The 23,873-nt window shown below is 39.3% G+C and overlaps 2 protein-coding genes across 4 annotated transcripts in view; one reads left to right on the top strand and one right to left on the bottom strand.

Annotated features, from left to right (window-relative positions):
* Window positions 1-15,256, bottom strand: part of kcnh5a (potassium voltage-gated channel, subfamily H (eag-related), member 5a) — a 44,575-nt gene extending 29,319 nt beyond the window's left edge. The window contains exons 1-4 of one of the 3 annotated variants that reach the window (XM_010882397.3): window positions 15,000-15,256; window positions 5,750-5,873; window positions 633-739; window positions 87-215 (exon numbers count right to left, since the gene is read on the bottom strand). In XM_010882397.3, the coding sequence (XP_010880699.1) occupies window positions 87-215; window positions 633-739; window positions 5,750-5,873; window positions 15,000-15,072 (433 nt within the window). In that variant the 5' untranslated portion in view covers window positions 15,073-15,256. Of the gene's footprint in view, window positions 1-86; window positions 216-632; window positions 740-5,110; window positions 5,276-5,749; window positions 5,874-14,999 lie in introns of those variants that run through there. The other 2 variants (XM_020056043.2, XM_010882398.5) reach the window with 2 other exon arrangements.
* Window positions 15,257-16,883: 1,627 nt separating this feature from the next.
* On the top strand, window positions 16,884-22,044 carry LOC105017646 (potassium channel subfamily K member 1). Its single transcript, XM_010882396.3, has 3 exons — window positions 16,884-17,383; window positions 18,972-19,376; window positions 21,659-22,044. Exons 1-3 carry the CDS (start codon window positions 17,047-17,049, stop codon window positions 21,871-21,873), a joined length of 957 nt encoding a protein of 318 aa, XP_010880698.2. The 5' UTR covers window positions 16,884-17,046; the 3' UTR covers window positions 21,874-22,044.
* Window positions 22,045-23,873: the final 1,829 nt, after the last annotated feature.

Below are 23,873 nucleotides of genomic sequence, written 5' to 3'. Positions count from 1 at the left end.
CTGACTGCAACAGCTTTCATTTGGACACAGGGGAATTGATTACGTTTTGTTCAGGCATATTACTGATTGGATATTAGGTCTCTCACCCTTGGTGGATTCGTCCTCAATAGGCTGCTTAAAGACAGTTATGTCTTTGAAGGTACACAGGAACAGAACCACCTTGTCATTCTCATTCCTGATAGGAGCAACCTGCATGTAGAGCCATATGGGTGTCCCTGATGGAGTAAGAAAAGAGAAAAAAGAGTGTAAAGGATACGTAACAGGGAATTGTGTGTCATCACTGGGAAATCTCTTTCTCTTTCACTGGGAAACATTCAAACACAAATGGCAACTACTTGGTACCAAAACCGAAATTATTTCTACAGTTTTTTTTTCCATTTCTTCTTCAAATATAAAATGTATAATTAGGAATATTAAAGGAGGAACTGCTGTGCTGAGCACATTTAGGTGAATAATCATGTAACATCAGTGAGATAAGAAACTGCAGAATAAATGTATTTTCCCCAGAGGGAACTATTGTAATAAAGAACCTCTAAAACAGTAGCCACTTTAATCCAATACCAGGAGGTAAAAAACCCACCCTCAACCTGAGCTAAATTAACAATGATAGCTAATGACGTCTTTATACTCACTGTTCTTCTTATAGAGCAGCACTTCAAAGCATTGGGATTCATAGTTATCAAAGGCCTGCCTGATTTCATTTATTGTGCTCTTGTCTGTCAGGTCCCCATACATGAAACTGTGGGAGCCAGGGAAGGAGAGGTAGGTTGGGTTAGTTTGGAAGAGGGGGAAAAAAGATTGAAGGGCAGATGGGGGAAAAAAGTGAGAAAGTGTTAGTAGTGGAAACTGTGTGGCACAAACATCCACACAACAGACATCTTTTTATCAGTCATCTCACTGTGATTTTGCTCATGGAATCGCAATGACATTGATTGTCAAAGATAGACACACTGTTGGTGTTTAACAAACGAGAAGCCTGTGTACACGAGGGGGCTGATCACACGATGACCTAAGTGAACCTAGACCAACACGCACAATGTAATGCAATGTCAGATTAATTACGCTTTATGATGAATAAACACATCAAGATATGACTATGACCTAAAGCTGTTTTTTGAGCAGCATTTCCTGAATGCTGGCAGTTGTAGCACTCCATATTATTATTACTGTGAATTCAAAGTAGACCCTTTCACAATTTCCACAATTTGATACATTACATCCTTATTCTAAAATGGATCAGATTGGTTTTATACCTCATCGAGCTACACTCAATATCCCATAATGAAAAGCAAAAAAATGTAAACATATATGACATTTACGTAAGACACTCGAATGCTAAGACACTTGAGCGCTCAGGTGCATCCTGTTTCCATTGGTCAACTCTTCATAAGGTCCCATAGTTAGTGCATGTCAGAGCAAAAACCAAGCCATAAGGTTGAAGGAATTGTCAGTAGAGCTCCAACACAGTATTGTATCAATCAGATCTGCACAGATCTAGGGATGGGTACCAAAATATCTCTGCAGGCACCACTCTTTATCTGGGCAATACTGTCCCTATGAAGAAGCATTGTGGTGGCAACATAATGCTGTGGGGATGTTTTTCAGCGGCAAGGACTGGGAGACTAGTCAGGATTGAGGGAAAGATGAACGGAGCAAAGTACAGACAGACCCTTGATGAAAACCTGCTCCAGAGCACTCAGGATCTCAGACTGGGGCAAAGGTTCACCTTCCAACAGAACAACGACCCAAAGCACACAGGCCACGCAGGAGTGGCTTCAGGGCAAGACTGAGAATGTCTTTGAATGGTTCAACTAGATCCTGGACTTGAACCCGATCAAACATATCTGAAGAGATCTGATATTGGCTTTGCAGTAAAGTAACCCATCCAACATGAAAGTGCTTGAGAGTATTCAGAGCAGAATCTGAGAATCTCCCCAAATACAGGTGTGCCAAGCTTATGGTGTCCTACCCATCAATACTCAAGGCTGTAATCACGGCCAAATATGAAAAAAATATCAAATAATGAAAGATCGATACATTTGCAAAACTATCTAAAAAACCTGCTTTTGCTTGGTCATTATGTGATATTATGGGGATGTATAGATTGATGAGGCAAGAAATCTATTTAATTCTAAAATGAATGTATCTGTAATGTAAATGTTAAAAAAAGTGAATGGGTCTGAATACTTTAAAAATGCACAGTATATATTCCATGATCTGATTTTAACATCAGGTTCGAAACAAAAACATACACCCCTTCCAAATGTGGCCTAAGGCAGTGGTTCCCAAACGTTTCTTTAAGTGACTTTTTTCAGTTAAAGTTAGACTCAGCAAAATTAGACGGCATGGTGGGTCCTTTTCGGAAACAACTAAGAGCATTGAACCACGATGCGCAACTTTCCTTCGGTTTTGCTCCAGTGACCAGTACGCCTTGACAATGTGACGCAAATCACTGCACATCTGCGTTGTTGCTTGTGGCAACATTGAGTCTACCTTTAACTAGGTCAATTTCATGCCTCAAATCAATCGGGCCAGCCTTATCCGGCGGTAACTTGCAATCAGATTTGCCTGACAACTCAAACAGAAATCTTCCACCGCTATGTAGTTTGCAATGTATTTAACCCTCAGTCTCCTTCCATTGCAGGATTTTAGGTAAACTTAAATTAGAGATCCAAAAAATGTAGAGTACACAACTCAAATCAATCAATATTGAAGGCAATAAATAATTTTGTTGACCAATTAGATGAAACTCATTGATTTCTCGGATGATCAGAATGTTAACAATGTTTTGGGGATCTCGAGATCGGCTTGGAGGTACCTCAATCCATACTCCTTGCATAAAGGACACACATGTGGTCAAGCGTTATCGGCGGATCAAAAAGTTTGGCTAGCCAGACAACAATCACACGGCATATTTAGACAAACTGTTTTTAGTTTAGACGTGCAAGTCTATCAAAACCCATCCTCAGGCCAAATTTCGCAAATTGAAGATTATTCAGAGTTGTCGGCGGCTGGTTTCTCCTGCTTGACGGGGAGGAGAACCTACTTTTTTGTTTCTGTCTTCATTTTTTTTTATGTTCCTTTTGTTCATGCGTGTTCCTTTCTCCATATGCTCCTTTTTCACTCTCAAGTAAAATAAAAGCCCACCCACACCATTCTTTGTAAAAATGTCCTGTATTGATCTTTTCATTGTGTGTTTGAATAAAAAATATTTGAAACACAATGTCAGTTACTACAAGTTAAGGCTGGTCTGATCTAGGCCAAAGTATTCCTTTTTTCTACAGAAAAAGAGAAGCCACTTCCATCCAGCCTTCCCATAGTTTCTTACTTTAATCTCCTATCATCTTAATCACTCTGATCCTTGTCAGGTGAAGAAATATATATATATATATATATATATATATATACCTAAGATATCCCCATAGCAACAGTTTTTAAATCTGACTATTCCTTGGGAGGGCTGGGCTGGTGTGCAGCATATGTGGGCTACAGAAGTATAAGTAGCATTAGTGGCTGCAAATCCAGTATTCCCAGCTTCAGTACATTTTACATTTTTCACTATGTGACACAGTCTCTTCTGTGAGCATGTACAGCTATCAAGAGACATGATCAAAAAAGCATAGGGAACAGGTGTGGTTCAATATAGGTAATGTAACGCACCATTTCATGCCTAACAACAAATACTTAGATATTTTAAATCAAGAATGGATCAAAGATTCCTAATAGTTTAATAGTTTTACTACAGTGTATAATTCATAATATTTACTATTCGTATGAATACAACTGCTCACTAACCTTACTACAAGCGAGTTAAACTGGTTAATTTTCTATCCCTGCTTTATGGTTGAAAATGCTAGGAATGGGCCCTAATATTGAAAGTTCAGTCACAACTTGATATCTATATAATATCTTATGACAGGGGTTCCCAAAATTGTTTGTCCAACGACCCAATTTCGATATCAAAAAATTCTCACGACCCCAAGCATGTGAAGAAGAATTATATAATCGTTATTATTTTATTTGAGGCTATAAGAGTCAATTGTAAAACATTCTCCCCCAACATTTTCATATCAGGTGACCCCACATGGGGTCACGACACCTAGTTTGGGAACCTCTGTCTTATGATAAATAGTTTAGGCATACTGTAGATCATATTTTTTCTAACACTGTAAAGGCATTTTTAACCAAGTTGATTAAAATGTTGACACCTTTTAGATGGATGCATTTTCACCTCCACTTTTCAGACAAATTTGCTTCACAATGCTAAGGCTGTTGTGGTCATGGATAAAAGCCTCTATTATTGGAGAAAAAAAATTGCTAGGCTTAGGAGGATCTTGGCTGTTTCATTCAGTGTCAACTTGCATCACATTTAATGAGAGGAAACATCACTCGTATTTTATCTACAGTAAATCTGTGCAACCACCTAATTAAAAAGTGTATCCTAAGCTCCAGTGGATATTTTTGTCTTTGCGTTTTAAATCTGTCTATCTTTTCGATTTTATGACAACATATAAAATCTAACCTGTTCTGAATAAATAACTGATAGATTCAGCAGGACGATATTTTGCAATTGATGGGAACAGCATAAAAAAAGACGCGTTTATAATGGACGTTTTGGTTTTGGTTTCAGCCACAGTGGTTCTTCTTCAGTTGGCTATTAACCATTAAAATCAAAATCAGCTTGGGAATAAGCACACAGATCTAAGCAAAATAAAACAAACTAGCTGTACCACTTCTGTGATACTCCACATTCCATAATTTTCTAATACCAGTGCCTGTCCCATCTCTGTCCGATTCACTAAGGGTTGTTTTCACATTCGACACAAATGGAACCGATGGAGTACAGCAGATGGTTGTTTATAATCATAAAATGGGCAGCTCCTTCTTCTACCTGAGAAACTAATATACAGATGAGACGGGGGCGGAGGCCAAAAGTAGCAGGAGAAATGTGGGACCAGAAAAGGCTGGAAGACAGAGGGGACTCCCCCCACATTTCTCCCCTTCAGCAAAAGTATGCCTTCTTGGGGCGGCCCCCCTTCTTATGATCTCCGTCATTCCCTTAGGACTGTTTTGAATGCCAACATTTCAGGGCTCTTTGACCTCCACATACCTTGACACATTTTGAAACCTTCATCAGATGCCGCGGGGTTTCCTCATTGTGTCTCGGGGCACGGGCCCCATGGAGGGCTGCAGGGTGCTCTGACGGGCACAGTCAAGTCACAGATGGTGACCACAACAGATGCTTCCCTATGGATGAGGAGCGCTGTGTCCGCACCTGAATAAGGGGAATGTGGTCTGTGGCGCCTGTTTCTGCTTCCTCATGCACGCTGGTGGTCTTAACATGCAGCTAACGTTTTCAGCTGCCATTGACGTGAGGGCGTTTAAAATGTGGTTTCCACATACTGTTTTCCTGATCGTTTTTTTAATGATATTTAAGGTGAAGGGTGTTTTGCTTTCATCTTGCTTTCACACAAGCTACAATCTTTTGACACTTCAATACTTTACATTGCATGTTTTTATGGGGTATCCTTACAGCATTGTACTCAAAGTAATACCACAAGTGGCTTTGCTTTAGGAAAAAAATAAAACAGTTAACATTTTATAAAAATGTTTTTGTTTTATTATCAATGACTCAAATTATACTATAGTTATACAGTAGGTTGACAATTGTTTTTCTTTTATTTCTGTTTACTATAACCTTGGTCTGTGGATATTTTAACTATCTATGAGTAACAGGACAGGTTCTTACCTGCATGTACTGCTCCTCTGCATGACTTCTGCCCTGTGGTACCCCGACAGCTTACAAAATCCATCATTACTGTATACTACTGGCCATTCCACTATCTGGGCGTTGCCCAACAGGAAACTTGTTTCTGAAACACAGTCATGGAAAAAAGCGGAAAATCTAAATAATGATTGAAAATTTTAATTGCTCTTGCAGATTAACTGCAATCTGGGTTTAATTGTGATAGTATGATAATCACTTTAAAAATGACAATTAATTTCAAACTGTGATCATTATTATTGGATATTGAAATAAAACCATAGCTGCACATAAAAAAACTTTGTAAACATTTGGGACCTGGACTGTGGAAAAATCTACTAAGTGGTTTGGGAAATGTTGGTGTTTTTAATATTTGTTGTCTTTGTATGATCTGATGAATTAAGTTATTGTGGTTACAATCTGAACATCATAGAAACGTAGCAAAAGAATAAACGTAATTGGTATTCTATGGTACAGAAGCAATTACATAACCCCTGTGCAGATAACCTCTACTGTATACTGTAAAACAACACCCATTGTTTTACCTTTAAAGTTTTTTTTATCCTTACGCACTGGAAATAATGCACTCTCCGGCCCTCTACTTTGACTGAGCTAACAGGGCATTCAGTTATGGTTCTATTGTACGTCAGAATGGGGAAAATTACTGATCTCAATTACTTGAGTGTAATATGATTGTCAGTGCCAGGTGTGCTATTTCCAGTATCTCAGAAATGTCTGCCCTCCTAAGTCTTTCCCATGATAAGCAAAAATTATATCCAGTCAGTGGCAGTCCTGTGGACGAAAACAGCTTGTTCATGAGAGTAGTCAAATGTGAATAGAAAGAATTGTGCAAGCCAATGGGCAAGCCAGAAACAAGCAAAAAGCTTGATTACTTAAGGGGTGCACAGAACATCATCTCAGAATGCACAACTTGTAGGTTCCTGTCATGGATGGGCCAATTGTAGAAGACAGGCGCAATTGGTTTCACTCCAATATGGAAAAAATAAGAAGCGGCTCAAGTGGGTATGTGATCACAGCCACTGGACAATGTTGAGGTTCTCCGTGCAAAAGCATCCCGATTTCGTTTATTTGAGTGTTCTGCGCAGTCCCACACCTCAACCCAAAACGGCATCCCTGGGATGAGATGGCATGGGCTGTTTGAGGCATCATTGTACCACTCTTTAATCTGCTTGCCATCATGTCAGCATACACCACAATCCCGCCTTCAACACCTCGTAGGAATAATTTCGTCTGTTTTGGAGGCAAGCTGTCCCATCTCGGAGCATTTAGCTCAACTTCTTTTAAAAATGCTTCGTATGTGTGGTTTACAGGGAACAGACACAGAGGAAGTGTTCAGGGCCCTAGCGGGCATTTTATTAACAAAATGAGACGGATGAGGGGAAGAGGTGAGCAAGAAATCCTAACCAAACGTCAAACCCGTTTTTGGGGAGGCAGAGCCAACTCTGGGGAAGTGTCCCGGTGGGGGTTTGGGAGGAATGGGTGCTGATGGTCGTGGACTCAGCTGCTGCTCCAGCACCCCCCATCTCCCAGCCGTCTTCCTCTACCTCTGGCATCCAGACATTCTTCGGTCCATCTTCCTTCTCTTTTCTTCTACTGGCCTCGGCCCCGAGCTGCTCCCTAGGGGAGGCCTCAAATACCTCCTCATGTTCCAATAGGAGGTTGGTGTGTGGGGACGGGGCTGGCGCAGTTTGTAGCTTCAAGAATCTTCTGCAAGCTACCAGCTGTTTCTGTTGGGGGCATTGGTGCAACAGTGATTTGCGGGGTGCGGGCGTGTTTGCGCCAAAATGCTAAATACAGTTATTCCACATTACTGTATCACTGACATAAATAGTTGGTGACTTGCAGATTGACAAAAGGATATCATTTAAAAGGATATGAAAATTTTTTACCCCAAGTATTACAATTATTAGTATAATTGCAAAAATTGACCTCAGATGACAATTCTAGGCTCAGAAAAATGTTAAAGACACAAATGTATTCATCCACAAGTTAGGAACTTCTTACTGACTGTTGTCTTTCCCTGTATGAAAACAAAGTCAGCAAAAAAAACTTTACAGAGAAAATACCAAAAATAGACAGCTAAACAGGTCACAATGGCATAGCACTCTGATGGAATCAGGGCATTTACCTGTGTACCTATTATAACGCAAATCCCCCTTGCTTGTGTATTGAGTTGGACTACTTTGCACAGCTCCGCTGGTCACAGGAACCTGGATTTACTCTATGATTGACAACAAGAGAGAGACTAACAAGGGAGTAAGTGTGTGTATAGGAGTGGTAACGGGAGTAAGCAAACAGATTAGCGAGAGATAGTGTGACAAAGATGTAAAGGGAGAGGGATGGAGAGTGGAGCACTTGACACAGCTACTAAATGGGGCAGCAGCATCCATTTCCAGCTGAATAAACCTCATTCTCCCTCTCGTCTACTTGTCTTGCTCCCATTGTAAAACGGTGAGTCCGGGGCTTATTATAGGAGCTGATACACAGTGCCTAAAGCTTTTTTGGCCTCAAGGGTCAGAGGTCAGAGGCATAGACCAGCCCCCAGGGGTTGAGGTGACCCAGATCTTGATTGGAGCCTTCAGACAGTTATGTTGCCCACTGTCACTAGATATAAAATCCCCTCTTCTAACAAAAAAAAGGAACAAAATCACAGATAAACCCAGAGTTGGTGAATATCACACCAAATTAGTTTGAAGTGTTTTTTTCCTAAACCAATCTCCCTCAGGTTTGGAGTGATGTAAATAACCTATCCACACTGGGTCCACGGTCAACATAGCACCAGGGTTTGCACGTTTGATAAGCATCTATTATGTCCGGCCTTAAATGTGTTGAGAATCTGCCACCATACCTTTCCAGAGGGTTGTGTGTGTGCTCTGTGCATCTTGGTTCTAGCATTCTGGACCCATCAAGCTTATTGGTGTGCTAGTTGTAAGAGGATGTGCGGCACTGCCCATTAATAAAGGCAAAAGGTCTGACCCATCTCGAACAACACTTTTAAGTAAAAAAAACTGAGCATTGAGTTCAGTTGACCATTCGCCAGTAAGGGATCTTGTGTGCGATGGGTTTTACTGACTCAAAAGGACGAAATGAGTCAAAGGTTTTTTCGAAAACAACTTGGGTCAGTAGAATTTGTCATCTCAAATACACTTGGTTTGATACCATTCCATTCATAACTTGTTACAGTTTCTTTCAGGAGATAAAACATTCCAGAAGTGTACAGTATTAGCAAAGTTCTCCTTAGATAGAGAAAAGAGCCTCCTCCTGTCTGTCCTACACCACTTCTAGAAGCATCTGGACTCCCATCCAGGGACCAACCAGGTCTGAATCTGCTTAGTTTCAGAGTAAAGCCAGCAGTGGGATGTAGGTCTAAATGCTGCTGTCATCAAAGAGCATCAAGGCAAATAATTGTATTTTAGCATCTACTGCATTTCACATTTCAACCAAGACGGAACAGTGTGGCTTTGCATTTATACCCAATGAAAATGCCTACATGATGAAAACATCTCAGGGTACACAGACAAAATAAGCAGCAGCTTAGAAAACATGCCATAATGTGGTTGACAGCTCCTTAACATATGAAGCACATATTGAACACCTCATGAAGGTCTGCTGCAATCCAAACCAAGCCCCAATGTTTTAAGAAATCAGGAGTAAATGTCGTTGATTATGTAGGTCTATATACAGTCAATAGCAAAATTCACATTTTACTGCCCTTAAAGGAGATAACATACCACACATTTTCAAAGTGAAATTAGCAGCCTTTTAAATTGTGCAGTACATAAGGACACAAACAACATTTTACACAAAATGATCTGGGATATCTTCAGGGCTATGAATAGGAAGCATATTGCTTTGGATGAAAGATGCGGCACCTTGTATTCCTGATACGTGTGGGAGGCAGGACTGCAGCGATCCAGTTCCCTGAATAATGGTCCTATTTTCCTAAACCGTTATACAGCGTTGATGGCTAACAGACACGGAAGTTACAGATGCATTTATTTACACACCATTGTCAGGACAATGGTCTTTTGTGCTTGTCTAATGTCAACACCGTAGTTGAAGATATTATCCAAACATGTCTTTTTACAGAGTAAACCATAATCATGTGATGGTGTTCATTGTTCACGACTCAGAACTTCAAAATGGGATTATGAAATGGCTTCCATGTCTCTCAGTACTCAAACTCATAAGCTTTTAATGCACTGCTGGGCACTTTCACACAAGATCTTAGTGGGAAAGATTCAATTTAAAGGGTCTACAGACCTCACATGCATGAATCTACATTCAAGTGTTTGCATGGGCAACAAGAAAACATTTCGAAATGTGCAAATATTTTTAAACTGGCCTAAAAATATTTTTAAACTGGCCTACTATTTATGTTTAAAAATACTGCACAAAAATGCATGGTTGAGAATGACGCACTCTCTCCGGTATTTATTGTTTCTGCATTGAGGACACAATATTTTGTGAATTATTTAGTAACTAATCTGCAAATAACTGTGTTGTTCTGAGTTAAAGAAACACACAAATCAGTTAAATGATTCATTTGGTTCCTGTATTTGCCCAAACTCTCTGGATGCAAATTAGCAAAACAGAGACAGAGTTACAGTTGTGCTCATAAGTTTGCATACCCTGGCAGAAATAGTGAAATTCTGGCATTGATTTTGAAAATATGACTGATCATGCAAAAAAAGTATTTTCTTAAAGGATAGTGATCATATGAAGCCATTCATTATCACAGTGTTTCTCAAACCTCTCCTGGGGCCTCTCTGGCCGTTCCATATATTAGATGTTTCCCAGAGCTAGCACACCTGAATCACTCTGTTAACTAATTATCAAGCCCTTGGCTGCTGGATTCAGGTGAGCCAGATCAGGGCTACATCTAATACATTGACTGGCTGGGGAGGCCCCAGGAGAGGGTTGAGAACCACTGCATTCTCATAGTTGTTTGGCTCCTTTTTAAATCATAATGATAACAGAAATCACCCAAGACAGGATCAAAAAAGAACTGTCAAAAGACCTGCATGACAAGGTATTGGAACTTCTTAAAAATGGAAAAGGATATAAAAAGATATCCAAAGCCTTGCAAATGCCAGTCAGTACTGTTCAATCACTTAAGAAGTGGAAAATTTGGTGCTCTCTTGCTACCAAGCCAAGGTCAGGAAGACCAAGAAAGATTTCAGCCAAAACTGCCCGAAGAATCGTTTGGGTTACAAAGAAAAGCCCACAGGTAACCTCAGAAGAAATACAGGCTGCTCTGGAAAAAGACAGTTTGGTTGTTTCAAGGAGCACAATATGACGATAATTGAACAAAAATGAGCTGCATGGTCGAGTTGCCAGAAAGAAGCCTTTACTGCGCCAATGCTACAAAAAAGCCTGGTTCCAATATGCCTGATAACACTTTGACAGCTTCTGGCACACTGTACTTTGGAGTGACAAGACCAATAGTGAACAGAATACCATCCCCACTGTGAAGCATGGTGGTGGCTCACAGATGTTTCGGGGTGTCTGAGCTCTAAAGGCATAGAGAATCTTGTGAAAATTGATGGCAAGATGAATGCAGAATGTTATCAGAAAATACTAGCAGACAATTTGTATTCTTCTGCACGAATGCTGTGCATGGGACACTCTTGGACTTTCCAGCACGACAATGACCCTAAGCACAAGGCCAAGTTGACCCTCAAGTTGTTATAGCAGAAGAAGGTGACGGTTATGGAGTGGCCATCACACTTTCCTGACCTTAATACAATCAAACCACTCTGGGGAGATCTCAAACATGCGGTTCTTGCAAGATGACCAAAGACTTTGCATGACCTGGAGGTATTTTGCCAAGACAAATGGGCAGCTATACCACCTGCAAGAATTCGGGGCCTCATTGACAACTATTACAAAAGACTGCACGCTGTCATTTATGCTAAAGGGGTCATTACGCAATATTTAGAACTAAGGGTATGCAGACTTTTGAACAGGGGTCGGTTAATTTTTTTGTTGCCATGTTTTGTTTTGATTGTTCCATTCTGTTATGACCTACAGTTGAATGTGAATCCCATAAGAAACAAGAGACACGTGTTTTACCTCTTCACTCATGTTTTCTTAAAAAATTACATATATCACCAATTCTCCAATGGTAGGCAAACTTTTGAGCCTACTTGAACTGTATAACTAAATTACCCTGAAGAATCATAATCAGTCATTTCCGACTGAGCCAACACACGCACATATAACCAACCATGCAGGTTTAAACCATACATATAGTATATTGACTCTTTTGCTCACTGCCTTTGATTTCATGTATCACTTCAGGGCACTTATCAAGTAACATTTTGCAAAGCACCTCCACTGTACCCATTGTTGCCTGTTCTGTGTGCTGTACAACTGACATGGAGACATTTTCCAAAAGCTGAGACAAGATGTCTCACCTCGAGGGTTTTTTGCTAAAATATAAATAGAGGGGAAGCCAGGGTTCTCCTTTTTATCAGGCATATTAAATAACTTGCTTATTGAGAGTTGTTTTCGTACTGTGACAGCTGTTCACCGCCCTTAAATCCCCAGCCCTCAGACCTGGGGGCATCGAATGACGCGGTTTTGGAGTGTGGGTTCGAGTGTAGGCCTCAGTTGTTTGGCACCACTGCCCATCTCTCCCCATCCAGAAGAGAACAGCTCCTTGTTCTTAGGGCTTATGTAAGAACCCTCACTAAAGCTATGAGACATAGTCAGCATGCAGCACCGCCTGGTGTGTTACAGTAAATAGAAGGGGTGTGCTGAAAGATAGAAAGACAAATCAAAGGTCTAAGTCGATAAATTCAGTAAGAAACAAAGATGGAGAAAAATGGATGGTCTAAATAAGTCCCTGATTAGAGGGTTGCATTTAAAAGAAATTGAGTGGAACTGGCTTTGAGGTACAGATTTGAATACCACTGGACTAGAAGGTGGAAAACCGACAGAAAAGAGAAACAGTAGGAATCAGAAAATTGGGAGATGGCTTTGTGGAAATTACTGTATAAGACAAATTAGGAAGATAAAATGACATAGCGTAAAGTGATAAAGTGAAAATAGCGAGCGGCAGAAGAGAAAATATTTTACATTTGGTACAATAAAACTAATGCTCTGGGAGGATGTGACTTTCAATTTGGCTTGTTTTGCTCATAAAAAGCTGATTGTTCCATCTGCTGTTTACCTACCATGCAGGAACAATAACCAAAGTGTCTGCAATGGAATGTTTCCTCCTTCCTCATGGATTTTACAGTGGCCTTCTCTGCTGAGAAGTAGTCAGTGTCAATCGCTAACCGTGACGAGGTGCTAATTGCTTTCGCGTCTGAGCACAAATGAAGAACCTGTGTGTTCCGGAGCCCTTAAGGTCATCACAAATTGCACCGATTGTCAACCTTGTGACCACTTGACGCTTATGCTACCTCATGGTGTGTTTTGTTCACTACCACGCCTAGCATCTAGCGCTTTTCGTCTTGTTGAATTGCTAGTCTCTTGGTGCCAGTTCTGAACAAATCAGAAAACGGGAGAATAAAATGCTAATAAAAGTCAATAAGAGTAAGAAGAGGGGGGTCTTCTTGATGCGTGTGCAAAACTGATCATCTACACATTGCTCCCTTCTGAGAAGTAGTGTTAACATTACAATAGCTAATCCGAACCAAGTGCCTATATGAGCCTTAGGGTTCAGAGCTGGATTCTAGCAACTAGCGGTTCAACAAGACAAAATGCTAAGCGTTCGATGCAAGTCCTGGGTGGTCTTCAAAACACAACATGAAGAGAGTTAGCAATTGGAGTGGATGCAAAGTCTACACTTGCTGCAGTGTGCCATGGCCTTTATTGCTTGGGCATGCATGCTGGAACTGGTTCACTTGTCTTCATTGATGATGTGACTGCTAATGAAAGCAGCAGAATGAATTCTGAAATGTACAGAAACATCTTTGCTCAGATACAACCAAATGCCTCGAAACTCAATGGATGACACATTATCATGCAGCAGGATAATGACCCCAAACACACGGCCATAGCTACCAAGGACTTTCTCTACTTAAAAAAAATATATATAGTTATTGACAGGCCAACTCAAGATGGCTGCAGTACAGGACTGGAAGACAGCATCACCGGGGAAAATACCCAACATCTGGTGATATATATTGGTCGTGGACATAATGCAGGGTATGTAACTCATTATTAAACATGACAACTTTATTGTACATTCTGTAATGTTAACATTTCCAAATATGTTTGGTACCCTAAAACGGGGGTACTATCTACATGTGCTGTCATTTCTTGATTAAAGATATAATTTCTGCGTTAATTTAAGGCGTTAATGGACAGGAACGTGGTGAAAGAGAGGATAGTTTGGGCTGAAAAAGCAGCAGGTTATACTCCCTTGGCCATGCACTTGCTGTAATTTCTAAATGTTTCGTCCATTTATGGATGAAAATACCTTAAAATATTGCTGACAGTCTGCATTTTACCTAAATAGCTTGTGCTATAAATTTAAATTTAAAGTGCTGAAATTTCGAACTTTTGAGTTCACTGTACATCACCTAAAATGCAATAGCCTAATTTTTTACTGTCAGCTCAGCATTGTGTGATGGGATTACAGATAGCGTATATAAAATTAAGTTGCGCAGATACTGTATGACTTTATTTTTGTGATTTAAAACCAATTTATATTTCAGGTGAAAGACAACCTTAAAAACAAATTTCACATATTTCACAAAATGTTAGCATCAACGTTTAGAATCTGTCAATAGGCCTACACGAAGTATATGTATAATCCCTCCTGAACGAGTGGAGATGCTTAGCCACTGGCTACCCAAAGATATTCAAAGCGCGAGAACGTAAATCCTGTAACCCCACTTAACAGACAACTGTAACAAAATAACAAATAATAACACAACAACAGTTTAGTAAATGCCTTCTACATCTTCTTTGCTGTTTCTAGCGAATGCATTAAGTTTAACAGGTGGCACATGTGTTTTCTGTATGCAATATAAACTGCCAACAGAGGGTGTCTTGGATTTTTCCAAAAACAGCAGTGCTCATTTTATTCATAGACCATGCTTATTCAAAAACAAATACAGTATATCAGGCTGGCAATTCGGCTTGTATTTGGTTATTCCCAAGACAGATATTATCGAAATTAGACCGATTTGTAAATTGTAAACTAGTTACCACATGCATTTTATACATTTAGCCTAATGGCAGAGCCAACTCTTACCACTTGAGCGCCGGACAATGTTCTCCAAAAAAGTGTTCTGCGGTGCCACCAAACCTCTTTTCCCCCCGTGCATTCTGTTGTCGGGAGATGTCGTTCAGGGCTGCAAGCTTTATGAAAGCTGGTCGCAAAAGTGAAATATTCTTGACAAGTATGATACGTCTGTGGTATGTAGAAGCTCATGATAACGATTCATCAAGAATGCCTTCAAGTAGATCCTGTATCATCGCAAGCTTTGAGCTTGTATTTGCGCGCATGCGCCATCTATTCTACCACAACCCCGAAGGCATTCAATCTCCTTTGGTCAAGTGCGATGATCTCACGCAAAGGCAGCAAATGCTGATTCTCCAATCTATTAAAAAACGCTCAATTAAACAATGGGTTATTGCATGCTCAAACGCGTTCAAATATATAATTCATGCAACACAGACCAGTTTCTGGCATCAGGCTCTAAACTGAAAATGTAAAAAAGTATTGGAAAAGGATGATTTCATGTAATATGATCAATGTAAAATATGTTTTAAAATGTCTCGTTTCCCTTTCCTGCCTTCTACATCTACTTTACTGTTTCTAGCAACTTCATGCGTGCTGCTATTAATAAAGGTAGCATCACACATTCAACATTATATACGTTTTTAAAACGTAAAGATACCCGGTCTATCTTCAGTCAATTTCAACAACTTCAGAGAGCTGTGTAAAACCTGCTCACAAAGGAGTAGCTAAACGTGTTTTCTGTCATCTTATGGTGTCTTGGTAAATTGGGGAAACAACAGAGAAACTACAGCAACTTTTACTGTGTATTGATTGCATTTCATATATAATATGCATATTTGTTGGGGATTCAGCAGGACTCATTTGAAAAGGATATCTAGGTTTCCACACGACTTTGTTGGAATAAAGGTTAAAATGGATTACCACTTGGCTGTTTTTTAAATACTTTCTAAAAAAATGTATCTTCCAAAACATTTTGATAAAGATTAATATAGTTACATACAGTACATAATAATAATATATTTTAATATATATATTTGCATGTTTTTAATTGTTAAAATTTTCGTGCCATCTACAGGTGGTAGATGGTGTTATTTCAATTTGCTGATGCGAATGTAAACTGAAAGATGTTTAAAAGTGAATTCATACACTTCTTTTCAAGTTTGTCATCACAAAACAACGTCTATAGATAATGATGTGCCTCCCTCTAGTGTGGGAAGAAAAAGGTGTTAGGATTGGACATACATAAAAGGCGGTAGCTGCGGATTCGTCTTTGCTCTGGGTTTTTATTCAACAGTATATCTGGTGCTATGGTTATGCAAGCTTCTACACATTTGTGACTCACTTAACTGCATTTTCTTTTAACTCTATTTGCTATAGGTACTGCACTCCCCGACCCCCCTTGATTTACCAGTAGGAATTGCTCAAAATATATATTTTAGCAACAAAAAAACAAAAAAAGTGTTCTAGGCTAAATTAGGAAGTATGCTCATAATCAAATCAATTTTTGTGATGTCAAGTAGGGAAAAACATTTCAATCCCAATGGAAGATGCAGACATTCTAGGATTTCGTTTCCAAACCACACCTAAGCAACACATAAAGGTGTTAACATAATCTTATAGAGTTGAAACATAGAATAAATAGAACAATTTAGTTATGGACTGTACTGGGTCTTTACAAATCATTTTAGCTAACAATGCCTTACTACAGTAAATTATGTTGAATTTATAAATTAATTGATGGCTTAAAAAAAGAATTCAGAACATCAGCGCAGATCAGACGAAGTAGCCAGCCGAAACTGCGATTCAGTGTTATACTGCGTAAACCTGGGCTATCAGGCTGCCCTAACCTGCAACATCCACGCCTGTGTAACCAAACTGGCTTGGAACCAGCGACGTCACGCGTCCCATCCTCCGGACAGGTCGCGCGTCGCCTTAACTTCGTCGGAAAGAGACACGACGAAGAAAATTATCATCACACAATCAGGACATAATATATAGATAGAAACCGTCATCGCTAACATGCGTAAGTTAGGTTAGACATTCAAATCTTTTAAGAATGTTCCACCAGTGCGCAAGACTTGTGGAACGATATCCATCAGAGGTGAATCTTACATTTCTAATGTTGGGCTATGCGCTCTACCTGCTATTGGGGGCATGGGTTTTCTCTGTTATTGAGCTTCCACATGAGTACCAGTTGCGCGAGCAACTGGAGATTGTCCGACGGGACTTTCTTCGGGAAAACCTGTGCATATCCAACGAACAACTCGATAAACTTCTGACCCGCGCGCTGGATGCCAATCATTACGGAGTGTCAATGCTCGGTAACGCAAGCGGAAGCAACTGGGACTACACTTCATCTCTGTTCTTTACCAGCACGGTTCTGACTACTACAGGTAGGCTAGGTGTGGGTGGGTGCGGTCTATGTCAAGTGTGATTTAAAAACGGGCTATAAAATGTTTCATGTTTTTTCAAAATGGGTAACACAAGGTCCTATTATGTCCTTCTAGAATGAATCTCCCAGGGTTTCCAACCATGATCTCTATACAGGCCAGAATGTTAAATGAAATTCAATAAAATAATTCTACAAGTTGTTACGACTGTTGTTTCTTTTGACAGTAGGAACGTGAAGCAATATATCCACAGTAATGTAAAATGAAATAAACTTTTCTTGTGTTCAGATTCGTATCACTTTTCCAGGATGACCAAATGTATATGGGTGGGAGACTTTTAAGTATAAAAAGTAGGTTTAAAAAACATAGTGTTATGTTACAAAGTCTCAATATTTAGGAAATGTACATATAAAATGTCTATTTTATGAAAGTTTTTCCCACACAACCAGTTATTAAGTGGAAAGGGGCAATATTTTTTTCACAGGGGTACTTTGGGTGTCATATTCTGTCTTAGAACACATCTTGTGTTGTTGATTCACTCAAGTTAACTTTTTAAATATAAGGATCTGGTAGAAAATATGAATATATTTAGTAATCAAAATATGCTAAACTAGAGAAAATCTGTTAAGAGAGAAATATCTTCTCATGTCACTACTATGCTATTCATTATTTGGCACATTTATTTTTTGTGAAGGTGTTTCTCTAAGAACATTATGCTTCATTGAAATCGAATCTGCACCAGAGTAAAATTATTCAGTATAGTGCAAGTTTTGATCATTGTTCCTTGTAAAGAGATGTACAGTATCAATGTTCATGATGCCACATCACATACTGTGGGTTGATGGTTGATTGTGTTTTCAAATTTAGAATGTTCAGTCGCTTTCTCATCTGTGACCACCATGTGGCTAATGTGCATGGCATTGCAAGAGAATAAATATAATTAACTTTTTAAATGATCATTAATAATGATGTGAAATATTGTTTTTACTCCAAACCTCCAAGTGAAAAGACAATCTCTTTAAAACTACAATTTGGTCATTACAAGATTTGCCTGGGTAGTTTTGTTTCAATATATATATATATATATATATATATATATCCCACCTTCTTACCATCAAATGAACCACCAGTTGTAACAACCAGTGGAGTAGACAATGTTTAAATGGAATGTTATTCAGACTTGGATTTGCGAACACTGAATTTTCCAAATCCAAGTGTTCATTTTTGCCTAATGTTGAATTCAGTGCCATCCAAACTCAGTTTTCAAGCCATGTCACTACCAGACAACAATGAAATAATGAAACTATATCACAGTATGTTTTATTCTTCCAATTGCATTGGTAAATGGTATGGAGTAGCAATAAGGCATCTTGGGAGGTTTGTGATATATTTCCGATATATCAGGGCTATGTGTGGTGTGTTGTGCATGAGTACAGCCCATAGCTGTGGTATATTGGCAATACACCACACACACTCATGCCTTATTGCTTGAATACCGCATAGTAATATAAAGTAAGTGGATGAATCTGAATGGGCCTGAGCATGCCTGTCAGCCTCCTGGCTATAGTTATTGCGTTGTGTGTTGTTGCAGGTTATGGCCACAATGTACCACTGTCAGATGGAGGAAAGGCATTCAGTTTGTTCTATTCTGTCCTTGGAATCCCTGCCACGCTCCTTTTCCTTTCTGCCCTGGTGCAGAGGGTAATGGTCGTGGTGACACACCGGCCTGTGGCGTACCTGCACCTGCGGTGGAGCGTGTCCAAACCAACGTTAGCTGCCACCCATGCAGCATGTCTATCCTTCATTGCAGCACTGCTCCTCTTCCTCCTGCCAGCGGTTGTGTTTTACAGGCTGGAGCCACAGTGGAGCTACCTGGAGTCCCTCTACTTCTGCTTCATGTCCCTCACTACGATTGGTCTTGGAGATTATGTACCTGGAGAAACTCACAGCACCGTTCCCGACTCTTACGGCACGCTTCATAAGTTAGCTATTACATGTAAGTAAACAACCAAAACCTAACCATAACCCCAGCCCTCACTATTCACCTAGTCAAAGATACGACAAAAGGCAAGATTGATCGCCTGCCTTAATACAATGCAACAATAGATTCCAGAGATTGTTTTACTTCACACCTCAGCGATGGTAGAAGTTGAAAATCAAGCACCTAAATGCACAATTCTTGTTATAGTACATTAAGGTATTCAGTAAGCAATTGGAATTGGAGGGTTTGTGCATGGAATTTAATGACACTAAAAACAATAACACTAATATGTGTAATACAATCTTTCAGAACAAACAAAGTACGCAATATGCTTCGACACCTAAGCAAAAGCACATAAGAGAATTCACAAACCAAACACTATAAAACCAAATTGTGTTTTCGTCTCTTCTATGTGATTAGTTTGGCATCTGTCTCATATGTCATGGTTACAGTAATTATTGTGGCCTTTGTGTTTTGAATATTCCGTGATCACACTAGCACCAAGCAGATATGATTGCCCTGGTTCAACAGAACCATTATCACAAAGGTGTTCCTGTCTGCCAGGACATTGCATGCTATCTAGTCAGGCACATTTCATTGACAGGAGCTGTAGTTTCTTTTGTTCCTCAGCCCTGGAGGTGAGCTTTTCAAAACGGTGTTTGGGTGGATACTAGTTTCTACAGATTGACAAGCGCTAGGGTACCTGGCACTGTCTATAAGAGATTGCTAAATAATTGTGATGGATTAATTTGACAATTCCTTTTACACATGAAATGCTGAACAACAGAACATTTATGTTCTTCTACATAGGAATGTGCATAGAAGATTTGAGATATCAGCCCACTGCACAAGCCCATAACTGTATTTTAAATACAGCATAGCATGCGTGTTATCATAGCAATTGCTTACATGCATAGTGTAAAGGCAAATCGATTTTACTTATAATCTAGGAAGATGTTTCTTTTTCTACATAAATTAAATTTAATTATATGTAGTTCTACTGGAGATGCAAAATTATATTTTTTATATTACACAAATGTTAAAAATAAGAGTATATTTTAACATTGAAAAACTGAGATCCTTGTCTTCAATATCCTTGTCTACAATCCATAAATAGCCTGGGCTACACATATTGTAGTCTTCTATGCAGGGATGAAAATATATTCCTTAAAAAGCTTTGTAGTTTCACTGACTCACTCACAGCTGAGTCACTGGCATTGTCCAAAGCCTCTCTTGGATGTATCTGGAATAGTGTACTGTTCGTTAAATAACCATTTGGAATTTTCTAAAATTGCCTACAGTCTCTTTTGTAGGAGCCATTATTCTTCTAACATGTTTTCTCACAGTTGTATTTGAAACATTGCAAGGGGCTTAGTTTGGTTGCATGCTGTTCACTGGGGAATTTGCAGTGCGTATTTGCACTGGGGGATTTGCAGTGAGTCCAAGTAGTACCCTATCCTTTCTGATTGGGCTACACGTGATTTACATCAAGGCAATCAGAAAAATAACTATTGAGTCGGTGTGAACAAAGTAGAGGTCTTCAAAATATGTATATATATGTATGTATGCCTAAATTCTATATTTAGTGGGGAGTCTCTGTCAGTTTTATCAAGAACATATCCAGCATCCTACATTCTTGATAAAATAAGGAAAGACATGAGGTGCTTTGCTGGAGAGAGTGTCTCATGTCCATCAGAGAAGGGATCAATGAATTTTGAATTTTGTTCTAATTTTGTTCTAAACTCAATGGACATTCTAATAAATGTCCATTGAGTTTGTAGTATGAAATTATCATAAGAGTAAAGTAAGAAAGATAAACACATTTTTTTATTGCACTGGGCCTTTAATTCAAGTGTGCTCTGACAAGCAACCGTTAATAGCTGTTTCGGTAGTGTTCATGTGATTGCAGAGTTTGCAAAACAAATGACCAAGTTACTGATGCAAATAATCATGATATCATTCTGCCAAGTAGGCATAGGTTACACTGTAGTCGACATTTCATTGAGAAGTATTTTTGATACAGCCTTTCCATCTCTACCAGAACACGGAATCCTTACATGCTGGAGGGATCACATTCACTGGTCTTCTACCTCTTTTACTGCGAAATTCAGGTCTTCCCACAGACGTTAAAATGGGGTTTTAGTCCGGCCTTTGGCTGGACCAGTGAAGGACTTTTAAATGTAAAAATGTTAACATGTGGAAAAAGTGAAGGGATCTGAATACTTTCCAGAGTCAATGTAAATTAGGTTGGATCGATCTCATTTTCCCCCATTCTCTTCTTTCTCCCTCTGTGTCAGTGTACCTGTTGTTAGGTTTGGTTTGTCTGTTGGTGATAGTGGAGACGTTTTGTGAGCTGCCACAGGTGGAGAGCTTCTGCAGGAGATTCTACAGGGAAAAGAGAGGTTCAGCATCAGAGTCCAGAGACCAGGAGTCCAGCTACACAAAACATGACCAACTAAGTGACCAACTAACCTTCTCCTCAGTATCTGCCCAGGCTGCCTACCTCCGATAGTACAAGACCCTCTCCGTCAGCCAGGTCCCAGCAGAAGCAACAACTCCTGGCAATAAAATGGAATAAATACTTTTGTGGTGGCTACTGCAATGTTTCCTTGGCCACTTGATGCATGATGGATGGAAATGTTTTAGATGCACTAATGGCATAATATCCTGATGTAAATATACGGTTGGGTGTGTCCATTTAATTCATAAAATGACATTAAAATGTTGTTGAATTATCGTGGTAAGAATTCATCCTTGCATACCTACTACCTGTTTACCTGTGTTTTTGCATACTCAAATGATACGATGAATTCAGGTGGGCTGTATCTAGAGTCTTTAAGCAGAGTCCAGATTCACAACCAGGTGGACAACCAGGTGGACAAGGACAGAGATGATCAGGTGGGCTGTGGGCTGTGGGCAGTGACAGCAGGAAACATCAGGCAATTAGATATGAAAACACAAGCAGGAGGCTTTGAACAGGGACAGCTGGGAGTTGTGAGTCCAGGTAGTACTGTGGCATGGTCCAAGTACTCACGTCCTCCTAAGATTCTGCAAGACACCAGATAAATCAGAGAGAGCTTTGCCTTGGTCCCAGAAAATACCTCAGCATGTAATTTTTATTGACCATCGAAGTTTGTGGTGAGATCTGACAGCAAATCTCAGTTTCTTTGGGCCTAAAACTTTTTTTTTTCAGGTTTTTTGACGTGACGTGAATGTAATAAGATGATTCTCCGATATTCCAGTGTTCTGAGGAAAAACAGTTATATCCACAATATCTATTCCAAGGGTAAAAAAAAGGCCAATGTGTGATTGTGGCTGTGCATAGGTCCCAAAACAGGTTAGACAAAATCATCAGAGTCAATTATGGCTCCAAAGCCCCTTTGAATGTCATGAATGAACAGTTTGAATGAATACTGAAGTCACCAAAAAGTTTGATATTATCTGCCATGACTACAAGGTCTGAAAATAATTCGGGGAACTTGCTGAGGAAGACTTTTTACAGCCCAGGGACCTGTAAAAAATGGTAACTATGAAAAATAGCTACTATAATCACCTTAACCACCACCTGACCCATAACCTCAGTAACTGCCCTCTAGTAGTGAGAAGTGACAGCCCAGAATAGACAATACTAGTCAGCACCAGCTCAGCATAATCCCAAACTAACAGTCATTGTATATTGTTCATTCTAAGTAAAAATAATAATAATAACAACTAGGCATAGAGGAGAAATTGGATGGACATAACCTGGAGGCATAGTTGTTCAGTAAGGGACAGAAGCTCTGATGGTCGACTTTAACTTTTAAGGAACAAGATTGTGACCAAGAAATTGCCAAAACCCCATAAAGCTGGAAGAACTGCTAGGAGAGAGAAGCAACTCATAATTTCCATGCTGCCTGGACAAGTGGAATGTTGAATAGAAGTGGCCCAGAAATAGTGCCATCAGAAAGTATTTTTAAGTCATAACTCCTAAAATGTATAGTTTATTTAAAATGTGTTGATATCTTAAAATTCCCCATCATCATGAAGTGTATAATGTTACATGAATTATTTTGCCATGTCATAATAGACCAACTTCTAAAACATTTCTAAATTTCATTTTTTGGCCAAATTTGAATTGAAAATCATATTTTCAAAAATACTTACTGAGTATAAGGAAAATGTGATATCTTACAAGAGGAAAATTGGAAATGTCGCTTGAGAAAAATAGGAAATATATAAATGTTTAAACTGTGCTAGGCCAGAGAAAATAGTAAAAGTGAGGTGTTGAAAAATATAAAGGGTGTGTACATAATCAATGGAAGTGTAAAATAAATTATTTTGTTGGCTAATATAAGGCAAAGGAAATTATTAAACACTTTTTTATATTTCAATATCCTTTTAGAAATATTTACACATCAGATAACTGTTGACTGACATTTGTCATTCCTGAGATTCCATACCCTACAAAACTTTACATTTATTTCAAAATGTATTATAACTGTCTTTTGACATCTGTTTTCTGTTCCTCGGGTT

This window comes from Esox lucius, chromosome 18 (genome assembly GCF_011004845.1).
Source record: "Esox lucius isolate fEsoLuc1 chromosome 18, fEsoLuc1.pri, whole genome shotgun sequence".
NCBI lineage: Eukaryota > Metazoa > Chordata > Actinopteri > Esociformes > Esocidae > Esox > Esox lucius.
The sequence above is the reverse complement of the archived record's forward strand: the minus strand, read 5'-3'. Positions and strand labels throughout refer to the sequence as shown.

What these genes read in the sequence shown, in the direction of transcription:
- LOC105017646 (XM_010882396.3), top strand. Translation starts at nt 17,047, where the DNA reads ATGTTCCACCAGTGCGCAAGACTTGTGGAACGATATCCATCAGAGGTG. An exon ending in CACGGTTCTGACTACTACAG is followed by an intron (nt 17,384 to 18,971) that starts GTAGGCTAGGTG and finishes GTGTTGTTGCAG; the next exon opens with GTTATGGCCACAATGTACCA. An exon ending in TCATAAGTTAGCTATTACAT is followed by an intron (nt 19,377 to 21,658) that starts GTAAGTAAACAA and finishes CCTCTGTGTCAG; the next exon opens with TGTACCTGTTGTTAGGTTTG.